The sequence below is a fragment of the Geotrypetes seraphini genome, chromosome 2, assembly GCF_902459505.1.
Source record: "Geotrypetes seraphini chromosome 2, aGeoSer1.1, whole genome shotgun sequence".
NCBI lineage: Eukaryota > Metazoa > Chordata > Amphibia > Gymnophiona > Dermophiidae > Geotrypetes > Geotrypetes seraphini.
The window spans coordinates 385,704,085-385,723,308 of NC_047085.1; the positions used below are offsets into that span (position 1 = coordinate 385,704,085).

At 48.8% G+C, this 19,224-nt stretch overlaps 1 protein-coding gene across 4 annotated transcripts in view; it reads left to right on the plus strand.

Annotated features, from left to right (window-relative positions):
• The window catches only part of ANKRD28 (ankyrin repeat domain 28), a 425,075-nt gene that overhangs the window by 312,536 nt on the left and 93,315 nt on the right, over positions 1-19,224 (plus strand). For all 4 annotated transcript variants that reach the window (XM_033930721.1, XM_033930723.1, XM_033930720.1 and 1 more), the window contains one exon: positions 7,198-7,315. In XM_033930721.1, the coding sequence (XP_033786612.1) occupies positions 7,198-7,315 (118 nt within the window). The remainder of the gene's footprint in view (positions 1-7,197; positions 7,316-19,224) is intronic.

Sequence of the window (19,224 nt, forward strand, 5' to 3'; positions counted from 1 at the left end):
CACCCCCACCCCGAAGGACCGCCGACTCCCCGACGTCCGATACATCCCCCCCCCGGCAGGACCACTCGCACCCTCACCCCGAAGGACCGCCGACTCCCCAACAATATCGGGCCAGGAGGGAGCCCAAACCCTCCTGGCCACGGCGACCCCCTAACCCCACCCCGCACTACATTACGGGCAGGAGGGATCCCAGGCCCTCCTGCCCTCGACGCAAACCCCCTCCCCCCAACGACCGCCCCCCCCAAGAACCTCCGCCCGTCCCCCAGCCGACCCGCGACCCCCCTGGCCGACCCCCACGACACCCCCACCCGCCTTCCCCGTACTTTGTGTAGTTGGGCCAGAAGGGAGCCCAAACCCTCCTGGCCACGGCGACCCCATAACCCCACCCCGCACTACATTACGGGCAGGAGGGATCCCAGGCCCTCCTGCCCTCGACGCAAACCCCCCTCCCTCCAACGACCGCCCCCCCCAAGAACCTCCGACCGACCCGCGACCCCCCTGGCCGACCCCCCCACCCCCCTTCCCCGTACCTTTGGAAGTTGGCCGGACAGGCGGGAGCCAAACCCGCCTGTCCGGCAGGCAGCCAACAAGGAATGAGGCCGGATTGGCCCATCCGTCCTAAAGCTCCGCCTACTGGTGGGGCCTAAGGCGCGTGGGCCAATCAGAATAGTCCCTGGAGCCTTAGGTCCCACCTGGGGGCGCGGCCTGAGACACATGGTCGGGTTTGGCCCATGTGCCTCAGGCCGCGCCCCCAGGTGGGACCTAAGGCTCCAGGGCCTATTCTGATTGGCCCACGCGCCTTAGGCCCCACCAGTAGGCGGAGCTTTAGGACGGATGGGCCAATCCGGCCTCATTCCTTCGTTGGCTGCCTGCCGGACAGGCGGGTTTGGCTCCCGTCTGTCCGGCCAACTTCCAAAGGTACGGGGAAGGGGGGTGGGGGGGTCGGCCAGGGGGGTCGCGGGTCGGTCGGAGGTTCTTGGGGGGGGCGGTCGTTGGAGGGAGGGGGGTTTGCGTCGAGGGCAGGAGGGCCTGGGATCCCTCCTGCCCGTAATGTAGTGCGGGGTGGGGTTAGGGGGTCGCCGTGGCCAGGAGGGTTTGGGCTCCCTTCTGGCCCAACTACACAAAGTACGGGGAAGGCGGGTGGGGGTGTCGTGGGGGTCGGCCAGGGGGGTCGCGGGTCGGCTGGGGGACGGGCGGAGGTTCTTGGGGGGGGCGGTCGTTGGGGGGAGGGGGTTTGCGTCGAGGGCAGGAGGGCCTGGGATCCCTCCTGCCCGTAATGTAGTGCGGGGTGGGGTTAGGGGGTCGCCGTGGCCAGGAGGGTTTGGGCTCCCTCCTGGCCCGATATTGTTGGGGAGTCGGCGGTCCTTCGGGGTGAGGGTGCGAGTGGTCCTGCCGGGGGGGGGATGTATCGGACGTCGGGGAGTCGGCCGGGCAAGAGGGCTTGGGCTCCCTCTTGCTCCGATCGTGGATGCGGGTGCGGGTGGGAGCGCGTGCGAGCGGTCGTTCGGGGTGGGGGTGCGAGCGGTCCTGCTGGGGGGGTGAATCGGGCGTCGGGCGGGGTGGGAACTATGTTTAAAAACTTTTGTATACCGCGCTCAGGCATATAACGCGCGAGGGGTATGCGCGGTACGTAAAATCACGTATAACGCGCGCGTTATATCCGCGAAAATACGGTAATTGTTTATATACCTAATCAGCACATAAATATTACTGCCTTTTTTATAGATAGGTTTACATGCACTGCTTCCTTACTTTAAAAATCTATTTCTTGCACATGCAGTGTGGATATCCTGAAAACCTGACTGGCTAGATGTGCCCCAAAGACTGGATTGAGATGCACGGCTCTGTTACATGCATCTCTTTGGTATTCAGGCATATATATTTGTGCTAGCTCTGACTCATTTTCTTGTTATATTTCACCCTACATGACCCCCGTTTTTAGCTCCAGCTACCGTGTTAACAGCTCTGACGCCGTTTGCTTGCCAATTTGGTGTGGCCTCCCAAAACTAAACATTATCACTTCTATTAAGGATCCTCAGGGTGGATTACATCACAATCATCATGCTATTACCCATCAGTTTATGCAGTTCTACACTAATCTGTATACAGCTTAGCCGGATGCTGATACCGCTAGACCAGAATTTTTCCGAACCCTTTCCTTACCTTCCTTATCGGAGAAACAGCAAGCATCTCTCAGTGGGACAATCACTGGGGAGGAGATACAATTACTTATACTAGCTAAAACGCCAGGCCCTGATGGCCTGATGGGTTAGGCCCCGGATTTTATAAACTCTTGGAACCTGTGGCACTCTTGCCCTTACAGACTTACTTTATGTGTCTGAGTACTATAACTCCACCCTGGGGACTCGCATAATAAAGCTTGTATCATTATCCTCCCTAAGCCCGGCAGGCCCCTAGACACCCTTGGATCCTACAGACTGATCTCTCTACTTAATCAAGATGTTAAGATATTGGCCAGCATTCTTGCGGTGTATCTTAATGTCTTCCTTCCTCTACTGATTCATGAAGACCAAGTTGGCTTCTTACCGGGTAGACATGCTTCAATGAACCTTTTAAAAGTGCTGGCTGTCTTGCAATCCCCTCATGCTTCTTCTGAGTGGGCCTTGATCACTAGCTTCGATGTTGAAAAAGCTTTTGACATGGTCTCCTGGAATCATCTCTTTTGGGTGTTGGGGCACTTTGGTATCCAGGGCGACTTTATCACTTCGCTGACCGCTCTGTATCACAATCCCAAATTTTGGTAAATGGGGGTGTTTCTGCCCCTTTTCTCTTGGGCCGAGATAGGGCTGTCCTCTCTCTCCACTCCTTTTCCTTTTATCTTTGGAGCCCCTGGTGGCTCACATTCAGCAAGATTCTAGTTTGGAGGGTTTATGGGTTGGAAGTCGGGAGTTCCACATCAGTATGTTTGCGGACGACATGCTGCTATATGTCAAGCACGCTGATCGCACTATGCCTGCCCTTATGTCTGTTATCAACCTGTATGGGCAGTTCTCTGGACTCAAGATCAATTTTGATAAAACTGAGGCCTTGCTGCTGGGGGCAAACGCTTCCAAGCCCTGGGAAGTTGAAATATCTGGGCATTTTGTTATATGGAGACCCCAAAAAACTGTATGAAGCCAACATTTCGGCCACCATTGGGAAAATCAAAATTTATGTTACAAATGGCGCGCGCTTCCGCCATCCCTCATGGGGTGTGTAGCCTTAGTAAAGATGGTCATGTTCCTGAAGCTGTTGTACCTGCTCCAGACCATTCCCATTTGGATCTCTCGCAGCAGTGAGTGCCTTTTTCGTTCTGTGATCTGCATGTTCATTTGGAGGGGCAGGTTGGCCCATATTAGCTTCCTCAAGTTGGGGGGGGGGGGGCCTTAGGCTTACCTGACATCTGCCTTTATAATGTTGGGGCCTTCCTCAGATGGATACATGAACATTCAGTGTCCTTGCGGCGATATTCCCCTCCGGACTTCTTTGTTTATGTTTGCTCACCTTGGGCTCTTTCTTCTTTCTTGCACAGCTCTAGGGGAGATCGGGGGGTGGGGAGGAGGCCCTATTTCTGTGTTTTCCTTTCTTTTGCCCTTGTGTAATGCCTGGCGGTGGTGGAGACTTCAGCAGGGTAGATCGCCTGCAGCCTCGCCCTTCCTATCTCTCCTTCACAACCCTGATTTTGTCCCGGGTCTTAGAGGACTGGTAGGCCTGGGAGGCAGGGGGAGAGGAATCTCACCTTGAGGGTGGCACTTCAATTGGGAAGGGAACAGATCCCTTTCCTTTCCCAGGTGCAAGAGGCTTGGGATTTACATGTTGCTCAGTCTTATACTTATCTCCAAATTAGGCATTATTACCAGTCTCTCGTTCGGATGTCTGGGGACAAATGGTTCTTATGTGGGCTTAGATTTGCTCGTTTTATCTACTCCCTCCTCCTCTAATAGGATCTCAACCTGGTATGCAGCAGGTAGGGACTCTCAAGGGAAAGAGTGTTTCTTATTTAGCCCGAGAATGGTCTACTGAATTGGGCATGGATGTCTCTGTCCATGACCTTCACCAATTATTTCAGACACTACTCATGTGAAGGCGGTCTCGCTGCAGGAGACCCAATTCAGAATACTCCACCGAGCATATCTTACTCGCTGTAGGAAGCATGCCATGGGGCTTTGGGAAAACAGCAATTGTGTTAAATGTAAAACCCAGATGGGAACCTTTCTTCACTCCTTTTTTGACTGTCCCATCTTGACACTTTGGGCACCCATTCAAAGGTATTTGTATGGCTTGTTTAAGTGTGATTTGCATTGGAATGGTCCTGCTTTGCTGCTGGGGGATGTACAGGACCTAATGCAGCAGGGGTTGGATGCGGCCTCTGCCAAGTTTTTGCTACATGCGGTCCTCCTGGGCAACAAACTTATTCTACAGACATGGGCATCTGAGGAGGCGCCTTCTTATTCCATATGGCTTGCTCAGATGAAGATTCAAGCCCGCTATGAGCTGGTTACCTACTCTGCTAGATCTCGGGACTCATGGAAAACCTACTGCGCCTTTTGGAGGGCTGCTATCACTGCTACTGTTTAACTTGCCCGGATTTTAAACCTGCTGTTGTTTCCTGTCCTATGGTTTCAGGTTGAAACCCTCTGCTTGCGACTGGCCTTTGGGCCTACCTATGGGGCTCTATGATATATAATTGGGGGAGGACATTTATATGGACAGCCTCGCTTCTCTCTCGCACTGCCCGTCCATGGTCCTGCCTTCCCGGTGTCTTACAGGGTTTGATGTTTGCTTTTTGATGTATGGCTTGTGGGGTGGTTGCTGGTTGTGAGTGGGTTTGAGTGGTTTGTGTGTGATGGATGCTTGGGTGTCTGTATGGGTGGAATCATTTGGGGATTCTCAGGGGTATTCATATAAAAGAGACAGGGGTGGCCGACTTTGTATTGTGCCTATTTGCAAATTGAATGGGTGGGTACCTACTTATTTTGATAGAAGTGGGGACACCCATTTGGGCATTATCCTGTGAGTTTGGTACTGTTGTGGCTCCTTATACTGCTGTTATGTTTCTGTATTACTGTCTTTGTATTGCTTTCTATGCTCAGCACTCGTAACTATAGCCTCCTTGTGTCTCAATAAACATGATATTACAATTAAAATGTTTAATCTTCCTGCAGTCCTAGTTTTTTTATTTAATTTTTTGGATGTAGACCAAGGTATGTTATATTCAGGTATAGTAGACATGACAGCAATACTGTGTGCTGTGCTACCCAATCAATTCCCTACTTGTTGCTATACTTTTACTTGCTAAATTCTTAGTTAAGGTATGCAATACATTTGAGGAGCAGCAACTTTGCCAGCACACAGAGAACCTTTGCACATTCTCATAGCTTTATTAGAAAAGTTATAGAATCCTCTAAGATGAGGCACCTGACCAAGTAATATGACTGATTATGTGGTTGTCATCCAAGAAGATCAATTATTGAGAGCAATTGAGTTGCAGTGCAGATAAGTACAGTCAAACCTCGGTTTGTGAGTAACCCGGTTTGCGAGTGTTTTGCAAGACGAGCAAAACATTCTCGCAAACCGAGTGTTGACTTAATTTGCAAGCACCACCCCACCCCCCCGATAACAGGCATCACTCCCCCCACGCTCACAAAGGCCGCTCAAACCAGCACCACCTCCCTCCCGCGCAAACCGGCACCCCCCGCCTGAACAACTTAAACTAACCCCCCCCCCCCGTCTGGCACCGACACGCAGCCCACAGGACGTGCCGGTGCTGCTGGAAGATCTTCTTGCTTCTGCTGGCCTTGAGCATGCATCTGCACATGCTCAAGGACTTCTAATTCTCCCTCTCACAGAGATTCTTGGAGATCTCCGAGAATCTCGGCGAGAGGGAAATGAACTTCAATATAGAGAAATGCAAGGTCATGCATATAGGGAAAAAGAACCCGATGTTCAGCTACAAAATGGGGGGATTAGTACTAGGGGAAAGTAACCTTGAAAATGACTTGGGTGTGCTGGTGGATATAACAATTAAGTCAACGGCACAATGCGCAGCAGTCTCAAAGAAAGCAAACAGAATGTTGGGCATTATTAAGAAGGGTATTACAACCAGAACAAAGGAAGTCATCATGCCGCTGTATTGTGCAATGGTGTGCCCGCATCTGGAGTACTGTATTGGTCACCATACCTTAAGAAGGACATGGCGATACTTGAGAGGGTTCAGAGAAGAGCGACGAAAATGATAAAAGGTATGGAAAACCTTTCATACGCAGACAAGTTAGAAAGGCTGGGGCTCTTCTCCCTGGAAAAGCGGAGACTCAGGAGACATGATAGAGACTTACAAGATCATAAAGGGCATAGAGAAGGTGGAGAGGGGCAGATTCTTCAACCTATTGGGAACCAGAAGAACAAGGGGGGCACTCAGAGAAATTGAAAGGGGACAGGTTTAGAACCAATGCTAGGAAATTCTTTTTCACTCAGAGGGTGGTGGGCACCTGGAATGCGCTTCTGGAGGCTGTGATAGGACAGAGTACATTTCGGGGTTTCAAAGAAGGATTGGATAAATTCCTGATGGATACGGGGTTTGAGGGATACAGATAGAGGTATAAATAGGATTATATAAAGGTATAGACAGAGGGATAAAGGGGATTGAAGGGTTTTAGGCAAAGGATCACCTTACAGGTCATGGACCTGATGGGCCGCCGCAGGAGCAGTCTGACCCAGCAAAGGCAACTTGTTATGTTCTTATTAGAAGTCCTTGAGCATGCGCAGATGCATGCTCAAGGCCGGCAGAAGCAGGAAGATCTTCTAGTGGCACCAGCACGTCCTGTGGGCTGCGTGCCGGTGCCAGACGGGGGGTAAGTGTAAGTTGTTCGGGCGGGGGGTGCCAGTCCACGCGGAGGGGGAGAGGGTGCCGGTTTGCGCGAAGGGGGGTCTTTGTGAGTGGGTGGAGCAGCGCCGCTGGCCTCGGGGGGGGGGGGGGGGGAACGTATCAAAGCGAGTTTCCATTATTTCCTATGGGGAAATTTGCTTTGATATATGAGTATTTTGGTTTACGAGCATGCTTCTGGAACAAATTATGCTAGTAAACCAAGGTTACACTGTATATGTTAGTTATTGGACTAAAGTACTGCTGACTACTTGACAGTCTTACTATAAAATCCTCCATCTATACAATCCTTATTCATATATTTTATTGCTTAGGACTCCTTTGATGCTATCTGTTCTGAATGGGCACACAGATTGTGTTTACTCGCTGCTTAATAAGGGAGCAAATGTAGATGCCAAAGACAAATGGGGAAGAACAGCATTACACAGAGGGGTAAGATAAAAATGTCTAACTGTATTTATTTTTCATTTACATCACTTATATGGTGAGGAAAAAATTTTGTACTGTATTTCTTATCTTAGCACGCATGCTGCTTCATGCTGGAATCCCTACTTACCTCTCTTTTCTTATTACACCTTATACCTCATATCCTTGAATCTTAACATTGTCTCACCGTCTTTCTCTTCCCCCATCCATTGCTCCTGCCTGGAGTTCACCTGCCAGCATTTTTCTACATTGTCCCCCTGAACAAGATTTAAGGCCTCACTAAAGATCCACTTATTTCCTTAGTTTTTTTGAACATTTTCCACTGTCTTGTTGGTTTTATGTACAGTAGTTCTTTTCTTTATCCAATGATTTTTATTGTAAACCACTTTGATTATTCCTGAAAAGGGAGTAAATCAAATGCCAACTAAACCAAAACTGAACTACTAGTATTTCTTTTCTGGTTGCATTTTAATATCTTGTTTTTACTGTTAACTGGGGTTTTTTTTATGAATGTATTATATGTACTCCTCGTGCCTTTTCAAACACAGGGTGAGTAATATTCAGGTTCAGTATGTATTTCTCTGTCACCAGAAGCCTTGTCCAAGTTCATAAATGCCAACATGATTTGAATCCTGATTTCTTAGTTTGCAGACTGCTGCTCTCACCCAATGCTTATCAGTTTTTTTGTGGCCATGACCCTATGATTGCAGCCAAATAAAATTGCAGTCAAATAAAATTGTGTGATTCTCCCCGAAATGCAGAATATTGATGCACCTATGGAGAGCCCACTATAAGTAATGATTGTAAATGCAAATTTTGTGTCCCCCATTTTAGGTTCTGACCCCAAACCACTAGGCTACACTTTTTATTTAAGTGTGTTAATAATGTACTTTGCTTTGTTTCTTGAATATTGTCCTTCAAATTATTTAGAGATAGAAATCAGAAACTTTTAAGCACCGAAGAAGGTCACTTGCTAATACCAATAATTTCAAGCTCAATATGAAAGAATCATATTTAAAACAAAGCTGTACAGAAAGCTGAAAGATGTTAAGGCAACTCTTATAATCCAATAATTTGTTTACAAGTCACTTAAAACCAATATACTGTACTCGGACTTTAAATCAATATTTTCTTTCCCTAGTTCTTTGTTTAAAGGTCAGAGAATTCAAACATATTTTTTTAAGAAAGATATCCTCTAAAATGCATCAAAGGTAAATACAGGAAGATAAAATTGTTTGTGCTTTACTTTTCAATCATTTATCAAAAGATATCACTTAAATATATTTTTTTAAATGCATTGGCATGTTATGTAGAACATTGAAGCTGCTTCTAGCAGTTTCCAAGTTTTATTTTTACTTGATATACTGCATTTCAGGGGATATCAATGCAGTTTGAAATATTATTATAATGATAGAGAATGGAAAAGAAAATTTATGAATACTGTGACGGGGCCAGGGGTAAGCCTAGCCTGGCAACCCGGCTCCTGCCCCGGGCGCAAGTCTGAGCACTCCCTGGAGGGCCACGCTGGGAAACCACAGCAGAAAAAAACTCCACTAATAATGGATAGTTCAAGTTTTATTACCCAGTTCAATGGCACTGGGTCTTAGGCAGCCCCATCGGCTGATTGGGCTTGGAAAAGATTTTACATAAACAATAATTCTCTTTCAGAGCAAGTCCATGCTGCATTCAGGAAAACCAAAAATAAACCAAAACTTTTTCCTTTAAAACTTGCTATATTGTGCCTATGGTTGCTTCAGGAAGTTCGACCCACCTGACCCATCTGAAGTATAAATGCCCCACTACCCTTTTGATTACGGGGTAGGGGCTGGGAACCATCCGCCCTTTGTTTTAATGGTCTAAGATTCCCCTCCCAAAGTTCCCACTATCAGGGCTGTGCAATGTCAGGTCACTGAATCCACTCTGGGCTTTACTTCTCCCTTCAAGGTTAGTTAGCAGTATCCCTTCCCCACTCACTATGCTTAGCTTGCATACAGGGATTCTGGTTTAATTTCTGCTACTAACCAAACCTCACATTCACCCCTCCAACACTCATTCATTATACAGTCCTTCCTAAGGACAGAACTGTTACTCTTAAGTACACTAGACCATTGTTTCAGAACAAACTTTCATTCCCCTCCCCCACACAGTACCTTACTGACCCATGCTGCAATCAGACACATACTCCAAGGCTTCAGGGCTGCAGTCCATCTCATTTCTCTCAGAGAGGTCTCCCTCTACCTCCATGAGAGACTCCTTACTTTCTGAATCTGGATACAGGCTGTCCTCTGAAGCAGCCTTTGGCAAGCCCTGCTCCTGGAGCTTTTCTCTTCCCCTTAGCCTCTGCTTGGAAAGCAAAGTTTTGCTAGTCTGCCAGTGCTGTGGGTTAGGGAGTTTCCTAGCAGAGGGCTGTAAGACTGAGCTGCTAGCTTTTCGTTCCCTGCTGTGTAAGGCAGGCCCTTCCCTCCAAGTTCCTGATTGCCTCCTGGTTTTCTCAGCTGGCCCTGCTTTATTCTCTGGAGCAGGGGTGCCCAATAGGTCGATTGCGATCGACCGGTAGATCGCCAAGGCAAAGTGAGTTGATCGCGGAGTCCATCCCGGGCTCCGTGTTAGACTCACTTTGCCTAGGCGATCTACCGGGCCGATCAGCCTTCTTCTCCCTGATGTCAATTCTGCTGTCGGAAAGGAAGTTCAGGCCAGCCAATCGCTGCCTGGCTGGGCTGGAACTTACTCTCCGAGGGCAGAATTGACATTGGGGAGAGGAATGCTGGTCGGCCCGATGCAGGGAGAGCTTGGGGCAGCGGCGGCTTTGGGGCCTGTTTCCCGATGGCGGCGGTAGCTTGGGGGCCTGTTCCCCGATGGCGGCGGCAGTGGCTTGGGGGAGGGCAGAAAGAAAGAAAGGGGGCAGGCAGGGAGACAGAAGGAAAGAAGGGAAACAGAAAAAAAGAAAGGGAGCATGAAGAGAAAAAAAAAAGAAAGGAAGGCAGGGAGAAAGAAAGGGCAGGGAGAGAGGAAGAAAAAGTTGGGGGAGGGAATGAGGTCTGGAGGAGAGGAAGCATACAGGCTGAAAGCAGGGAAGAAAGATTGGATGCACAGTCAGAAGAAGAAAGTGCAACCAGAGACTCATGAAATCACCAGACAACAAAGGTAGGAAAAATGATTTTATTTTAAATTTAGTGACCAAAATGTGTCTGAATTTATATCTGCTGTCTATATTTTGCACTATGGCCCCCTTTTACTAAACCGCAATAGCGGTTTTTAGCGCAGGGAGCCTATGAGCGTTGAGAGCAGCGCTGGGCATTCAGTGCAGCTCCCTGTGCTAAAAGCTGCTATTGTGGTTTAGTAAAAAGGGGGGAGATATATTTGTCTATTTTTGTATGGTTGTTACTGAGGTGACAATGCATAGAGTCATCTGCCTTGACCTCTTTGAAAAACCCCCGGAATAGGAATGATAATTAACATTTTCTCAGCGTACAGTGTGCTTTGTGGGTTTTTTTTTAAATTTTATTGTTGGTAGATCATTTTGACTTGGTCATTTTAAAAGTAGCTCGCAAGCCCAAAAAGTGTGGGCACCCCTGCTCTGGAGTAACCTTTACTCCTGCTCTAGCCACAGCTCCACCCCTTTCCTTAACCCTTACTGTGTCAGATTTCCTGACCAGAGGTTTAGTTAGAGAATTAACAGAGGATTTATAAAAGGGATTATAGTGACTTGGAACTCCTCTGACATTCCTTCTCTGTTCTGCCCTGCCTGTCTGCTCTTAGTACTAGGAACAGAGTTAATGGGCCGCTTCCTGGGCTTAGGAATAGGCACATTTGTTTGAGTGGCAGGGTTTAAAGCAGGTTTTAAACCAGTGACTGGAACTTCCCTGTCACATAACATAAAACTTAAAAAGAAGGAGCTGCAACTCATGATAGGATAGAAAACTTTAAAAAAAGAATAAAAGAGAAGGTATAACTAAGGTGACCATACGTCCCGTTTTGAACGGGACAGTCCGTTTTCAGATCCCCTGTCCCGTTGTCCCCACTCAGCTTCTGGACGCCAAAATGTCCCGTTTTCAGAGAGTGCGTCCCAAAGCTGTGAGTGGGGACAGTGGGACAGGGGATCGCAGCCTGGATTCGGCAGCGGCAACATCATCGCTCGGGCCCCGCTGACCCTCCTATCTCTCCCCCCCAAGCGAACCCTTCCGACCCTCCCAGTGAGATGACCGAGCAGCAAATCTGCCTCCAATAGTGTCAGCAGCCGCAGCACGCTAAGCAAGCTGCTTCACGGGTTTCTCCTGCCGGTGAGTCCCTCTGCCGCATCACTGATGACATCATCAGTGATGCTTCACCGACAGGAGAAAGCCGCGAAGCAGCCTGTTTAAGTGAAAGAGGGAAATTGAGGTCTGAATAGTAAAAAAGAATTTAGACAGAGGCAGAAAATAAATTGAGAAGGAAGACCAGGGAAGAACAGGAGGAAAGGAGCAGAGAGAGAGATGCCAGAGCAGGGGGGAAGGAGAGGAGACAGATACCAGACCTGGGAGGGGAAAAAAGGAGGAGAGAGTTATGCTAAAATCTGCTGGGAGGAAAGGAGGAGAGAAAGAGACAGAGAAAGGGGGGGTTATAAGCACATTAGAAAGACTACAGAGAAAAAGGCTTGGACGAAAGGAGAAAGACAGAAGGCAGATGCAGGACTATGGGAGGTTCAAACAGAAACATAGAAACATAGAAATAGACGGCAGATAAGGGCCCACGGCCCATCTAGTCTGCCCACCTTAATGTCCCTCCCCTACCTTTGCCCTGTGAATAGATCTCATGTGCCGATCCCATGGGGGATCCCAGAGGGGGAGAGAGTAAGACCTGGAACAAAGGTAGAAAGGAGAACTGACACTGAATCAGGGGAGTGTAACAGAGGGAAAAGAGAGAGACCTGGACCCAAAGGAGAAGGGGCTGGATTGTGAAAGAAATATTGAATGCAAAAGAAAGAAAGATTGGATGCATAGTCAGAAGGAAGTGCAACCGGAGACTCATGAAATCACCAGACAACAAAGGTAGGAAAAATGATTTTATTATCAATTTAATGATCAAAATGTGTCTATTTTGAGAATTTATATCTGCTGTCTATATTTTGCACTATATTTGTCTATTTTTCTATAGTTACTGAGGTGACATTGCATATTTTAAAGTAATCTGCCTTGACATTTTTGAAAAAGCCCTGAAACTCGTAAATGATAATTAACATTTTTTCTGTGTACAGTGTGCTTTGTATTTTTTAAAATATTTTATGTTTACCATTATGAATTAATAAGATATTGTGTGAACATGAAAATGAATGGAAGAAATTGGGGGCAGGGCTAGGGTGGGGCTAGGATGGGATTGGGGGCGGGACTGAATATTAATAGATGTCCCATTTTGATGAAAAAAATAAATGGTCACATTAGATATAACTAATGCATTTCCAATGCAATAGGTGAGACATTAAGCGGGTTGTGTCCCAATGGCCGCATGCCATATGCAAAAGGAATCCAATCCGCATTTTTCTGTGACTCTGCTCTACTTCAATGTTCTCTCTAGCTCCACCTACAGTTTTTCCCCTCTGCACGAGTAGGAGTGTGTTAGTCCTGCTCTCTCCTTTTTATTATTTTATTCAGTGTTTTTCTCCCTTTATTGGGGATTTCCTGTGCTGTGAGTGATTCTTCAGCTTTGCCTGCATGGAGAACTCACAGACTCTGGTCTGCAGCTGACAGGCCAGTCCCCGGTGATACCTGTCAGCCAGGCTGCATCTGCTTCTTAGGAGTTCAGGCCGTCCCCACTTCTCCTACTGCCAGACAAAGTTCAGCACAAGCTATTGGACGTACCTAGAAGACTTGGTGTCTCACAGGGTGCTGGCTGCATTTTGCATCTCTGCCCGTTCCTGAGTGAGTCCGCAGGTGTGGAAGTGCAATCGGGCATGGAGTCTGACTGGCAGCCCAAAGATCAGTATCCTGGAGGCATTCCAAGCATAAGGCTGTGGTTCTCTGATTTCAGCTACTGTAAGAGAGCTGTGGCAGGCTGCAGCACATTTCCACATTTACAGTGAGTAAAGGCTCACACAGCCTGTGAAGTAAATTTGGGGAGCTGAATATTTCAATTTTAAAGGTTTCTGCATGTCCCCCTGTGTTCCCCCCACCAGAAAAATTCTAAAACCGATGTTTAAATGTCTGCTATATATGAAAAATATCATGATTTTAGTGCTAATTTTTTAATGGTGGCGATCTTGGATTTTTTTGACTTCCCTGCTCTTCCCCCCCCCCCCCCCCAAAGCTCCCTGCTTCTCCAAAACTGCAATTTTTGTCTCCAAACTTATTGGTATGGAGTCCTTGGGTTCTCATAATGTAAATTCTTACGGGATTGCTCAAATTTGGGTGCCTTAGGAGCCGGGAGTGGTGGTTGTGCAAGGCTTAGCGTCTCCTCTGATTAAGCAGGTGACTAAATGCTTGGCTAGCCTGGCAGGGTGGCTTATTTTGTTTTCGGGGCTCGGCACAACTGATGGTTCTGTTCGCAAGGCTGTGGACCCTCCACAGCCTCAGAACCAAATTCTTCCGTCATCTCAGGGTGACTGTGCCCCAGGTGCTAGAGGCCTTTGCAGCCTTTAAGGCATATTTAGCATTAGCGTTCTTCCCCTGTGTAGTCCCACGTTGTCTCTGCTTTGTCCCTAAGCGGTGTTTCTTCTATGGGCATGTCTTCCTCTCAGTCTGCCGCTGTTCAGTGCTTCTAGATCCTGTTCTGGGTGATCCTTCAGATGATGACCAGCTCGCTGGTTTGAAGAAAATAAATGATTGGATTATTCCATATTTTTGGTTTGTCTTACTTCTGATATGGTTTGAAGAAGACTGTTTATCTGAACTTTGAATGTGCAATATATTGGAGGTGGCTGCTCTAAGTTGATGGATTCAGCCATACAGTGGTGCCTCACACAACGGACGCCTCGCACAGCGCACGCTGCGCACAACGAACTTTATGTCTTGATTCGTACAACGAACTTCGTTTCACACAACGAAGTCGCCCGAGCTGCATCCTTCCGCGCAGGCACTGCGCTTAACTGCCCTCTCTCCGCCTGGCTCCCTCTTGCCCCCCCGACTCCCCGACACGATCGGGGCAAAAAGGAGCCCAAGCCCTCTTGCCCCGCCGATTCCCCAACTCCCCGACAATATCGGGCCAGGAGGGAGCCCAAGTCCTCCTGGCCACGGCGACCCCCTAACCCCACCCTGCACTACATTACGGGCAGGAGGGATCCCAGGCCCTCCTGCCCTCTACGCAAACCCCCCCCCCCCAACGACCGCCCCCCCCCAAGAACCTCCGACCGCCCCCCAGCCGACCCACGACCCCCCTGGCCGACCCCCACGACACCCCCAACCCCCTTCCCCGTACCTTTCTGTAGTTGGCCGGACAGACGGGAGCCAAACCCGCCTGTCCGGCAGGCAGCCAACGACGGAATGAGGCCGGATTGGCCCATCCGTCCCAAAGCTCCGCCTACTGGTGGGGCCTAAGGCGCCTGGGCCAATCAGAATAGGCCCGGGAGCCTTAGGTCCCTCCTGGGGGCGGGGCCTGAGGCACATGGGCCCAACCCGACCATGTGCCTCAGGCCCTGCCCCCAGGAGGGACCTAAGGCTCCCGGGCCTATTCTGATTGGCCCAGGCGCCTTAGGCCCCACCAGTAGGCGGAGCTTTGGGACGGATGGGCCAATCCGGCCTCATTCCGTCGTTGGCTGCCTGCCGGACAGGCGGGTTTGGCTCCCGTCTGTCCGGCCAACTACAGAAAGGTACGGGGAAGGGGGTTGGGGGTGTCGTGGGGGTCGGCCAGGGGGGTCGCGGGTCAGCTGGGGGGAGCGGTCGGAGGTTCTTGGGGGGGGCGGTCGTTGGGGGGGGGGGGGGTTTGCGTCGAGGGCAGGAGGGCCTGGGATCCCTCCTGCCCGTAATGTAGTGCAGGGTGGGGTTAGGGGGTCGCCGTGGCCAGGAGGACTTGGGCTCCCTCCTGGCCCGATATTGTCGGGGAGTTGGGGAATCGGCGGGGCAAGAGGGCTTGGGCTCCCTTTTGCCCCGATCGTGTCGGGGAGTCGGGGGGGCAAGAGGGCTTGAGCTCCCTTTTGCCCCGATCGTGTCGGGGAGTCGGGGGGGCAAGAGGGCTTGAGCTCCCTCTTGCCCCGATCGTGTCGGGGGGGCAAGAGGGCTTGAGCTCCCTCTTGCCCCGATCGTGTCGGGGAGTCGGGGGGGCAAGAGGGCTTGAGCTCCCTCTTGCCCCGATCGTGTCGGGGGTGCCAGGGACCACACGGAGTCACCCACCGTACCACCCGATTCGGGTAAGCGCAGGTATTGGTGGGTGGCTTATTTGCGGGGGGGTGCCTTATTTTACATTTTTTTCTAAAAAGGGGGGGCTGTCTTATTTGATGGCCCTGCCTTATCATCGGGGAAACACGGTAGAAAAAAAAAAAAAAATGAACAGTTAAGTCCCAGTTTTTGCCGCTGAGACTCTGCCCTCTCTCACTGTAAAATTAGACTCTACTTAGTCTGTCTTTAAATTTAAAAAATGTGTGTTGTTTTAAAAAACAATTATGTTTTTAGATGTATCTAAATAAAAATAATAACCAAAAATTTATCTTTTTTTATGTCATCTTAGCATATTTTATGCTACAGAACAAATTATTTTTTTTAACATGTATTGTTATGGGAAAACGCGTTTCACATAACGAACTTTTCGCATAACAAACTTGCTCCTGGAACGAATTAAGTTCGTTGTGTGAGGCACCACTGTATATCTCTTTCTTGAATATTGTGAGGTGGAGTTTTGGACTTGTTAAGTTTGGGGAGGACCTGCTACTGCAATATGGGTGAGGTGCACTCAGGGAGAATGGTGACTGTATGAGAGGGAGAAAGTGTTGGATCTTTAAAGTGGAGAAGAGGGTAGTGGATAAGAGGAAGGGGGATGCAATGGGTTTAAGGAGCAAGTAGTATGTAAAGGGGTTCAGTGGCATGAGGAGAGATTGGGGAAGGTTGTCAACAGAAGGGGGAGTAAGAGAGTCATATCAGCAGAGGGAGGCTGGGGAATCGGGAAGAAACTTGGTTGTGGTTTAGCCTAGAGAGCAGAGGGTCACGCGGGAAAGTAGTATATCAATGTCATAAGGAGGCAGCAAGTTGAGATAAGGGGTAAAAACTTTTCTGCTTGCACTATCCCAACTGAAAAGATTCAAGGCCAGATTCTCAGAATTTTAATGCAGTCACTAAACTAATTCCAGACATTTTAGCCTGTATGCATTTTAGCGGTGGATTATCAAAACGGCTTATCACGGGCTTTAGCGAGCTTTCTAGCAATCTCCAACACTGCCATGCAAATGGGTTCTTCAATATTGAAACGAGCACTCCAGTGGATTCTTAAAAATCGCCGAGTCATTCTCCAAATGCAGTGTTGGCTTTTGGTGACAAAATCAACAACTATATGGGTGGGGCCTTAAACAACCTGGGCCAATCAGAGCCTCAGACCCCTCAGGATGCACCGGGGAGGGGAAGGCCTGCTATTTTAAAGAGGAGCCAGCTGGCTAGAGGGAGTAGGCATCCCTCTGGCCAGCCATCTGAAAGTAAGGTAAGGGAGAGAGAGGCACAGGAGTGGGAGTATTGCATGGCGACGGGAGAGTGGGGGCATCTCTCCTGCTGCCAGGGGGTTGTTGGTTAGTTTAAGGCAGAAGAGATTGGGTATCACTCCTGCTGCCATGGGAATGGAGGGTGTTCGGTGTTTTGTTGGTTGGCTACTTGCGGCTCAATTTTTTTGTTGTTTGGTTTTGTTTTGTGGTTTGTTTGTTTTTTTTGCCGTTATTCTGTCACCAATGATAGGCACTTGCACCAGCAGTGGGCACTTGCAAATTTAGCGAATTTTCGCTACTCTAAGCCAACCTTATTTGCATAAGTGTTTTTTAAAGAATGACTCGCTTTATTAAAATTGCTACTATAACGGCTGCAACAGCAGTCCGTCTGTTTTTAATGCAACTTTTAGAGAATCTAGGCCTCAGTCCAAATTGTGTAGAACCTTTAAAACAGGGGTGCCCAATACGTCAATCGCGATCGACAGGTCACTCGCTCAGGTGACCCCAGTCGATCGCAGAGCGGGTTCCTTTCTTTCCTTCTCTTTTTTCTCCTCCTGACTGGCCTGCCTCTTGAAGAACGCCAGCCAATCAGAGTGCTGGAAGGGCGGGGTGAAGGTCGGTGGCGTACCAAGAGGGGGGCGGTCCACCCCGGGTGCACAGCCGGCCAGATCCGGGTCCTCCTGCCCTTCCTTTCCCCCAATCTGCGCTCGGGGCTCGCGCCTGCCTAGTCTGTGCCGCTGCCCAAATGGTGCTGTTGGTTCTTGCGAGACTCGCGGGAGTTGACTGCACCATTCGAGCGGCGGTGCAGGACCAGGCAGACGCGCTCGGGGCTCGCGTCTGGATTTCACTTCCGGCACAGATGGGGGAGCCTGCCGAGCTGACACCATTCGGGCAGCACGAGACCAGGCAGGCACGCTCGGGGCTCACACCTGCCTATTACTGCCGCTGCAAATGGAGACTTGGGCGGCTGTCCAGCAGGGAAGGCTGCCGATGCAGCTCAGGACCGCCAGGATTGTATCAAGGTACCGGGGGTGAGGGGATGTTTAAAATATCAGGATAGCCATCTAGGGAGGGAGGGAGGGATTTTAAAAGGTACTGAGGGTGAGGAGATGTTTAAAATACCAGGTTAGCCGTCTAGGGAGGGAAGGAGGGATTTTAAAAAGTACAGGGGGTATGATTAAAAAAGGTACTGGGGGTATGTAGGGGGATGGTTTAGGGTACGAGAGGGGTATGGGGCCTGCCTGTCACTAGGTCTGCCTGCCTTCCCTGTGCCCTGTCCCTGCCTAGCGGCAGTGGTTTGGGGGAGGGCAGGGAGACAGAAGGAAAGAAGGGAAACAGAAAAAAAGAAATGGGGCATGAAGAGAGAAAAAAAAGGGGAGGCAGGGAGAAAGAAAGGGAAGGGAGAGAGGAAGAAAAAGTTGGGGGAGGGAATGAGGTCTGGAGGAGAGGAATCATACAGGCTGAAAGAAGGGAAGAAAGATTGGATGCACAGTCATAAGAAGAAAGTGCAACCAGAGACTCATGAACACCAGACAACAAGGTAGGAAAAATTATTTTATTTTAAATTTAGTGATCAAAATGTGTCTGAATTTATATCTTCTGTCTATATTTTTCACTATGGCCCCCTTTTACTAAACCGCAATAGCGGTTTTTAGCGCAGGGAGCCTATGAGCGTTGAGAGCAGCGCTGGGCATTCAGTGCAGCTCCCTGCGCTAAAAGCTACTATTGTGGTTTAGTTAAAACGGGGGGGGGGGGGATATATTTGTCTATTTTTGTATGGTTGTTACTGAGGTGACAGTGCATAAAGTCATCTGCCTTGACTTCTTTGAAAAACCCCTGGAATAGGAATGATAATTAACATTTTCTCAGCGTATAGTGTGCTTTGTGGGTTTTTTAAATTTTATTGTTGGTAGATCATTTTGACTTGGTCATTTTAAAAGTAGCTCACAAGCCCAAAAAGTGTGGGCACCCCTGCTTTAAAATAACCTTGTCATGTGATCCTTGGGGGTAGAGGAGGGGAACCAGGCAGTGCAGGTAGACTATGGGGTTTCTCATTTGTGCTGGCCAGGGGTGTCTCATAGAAGAGAGTACTTTTTAAAACCTGGAGACAGATACATGTGCATTAGAATTGAGCTACAGTAGCAAAGTGTTTTATATTCAAGTTTCAAGTTTTATTTAAAATTTGATTAAATCACTTATGAAATTCTAAGCAATATACAAAAAAGTATAAAATGGGAACAGACATTTGGGAATTACATACATATTAATTTAATAATAATAACAACAAAAACAAAACTGACAGACACACGGAACCATATGGGTAAAT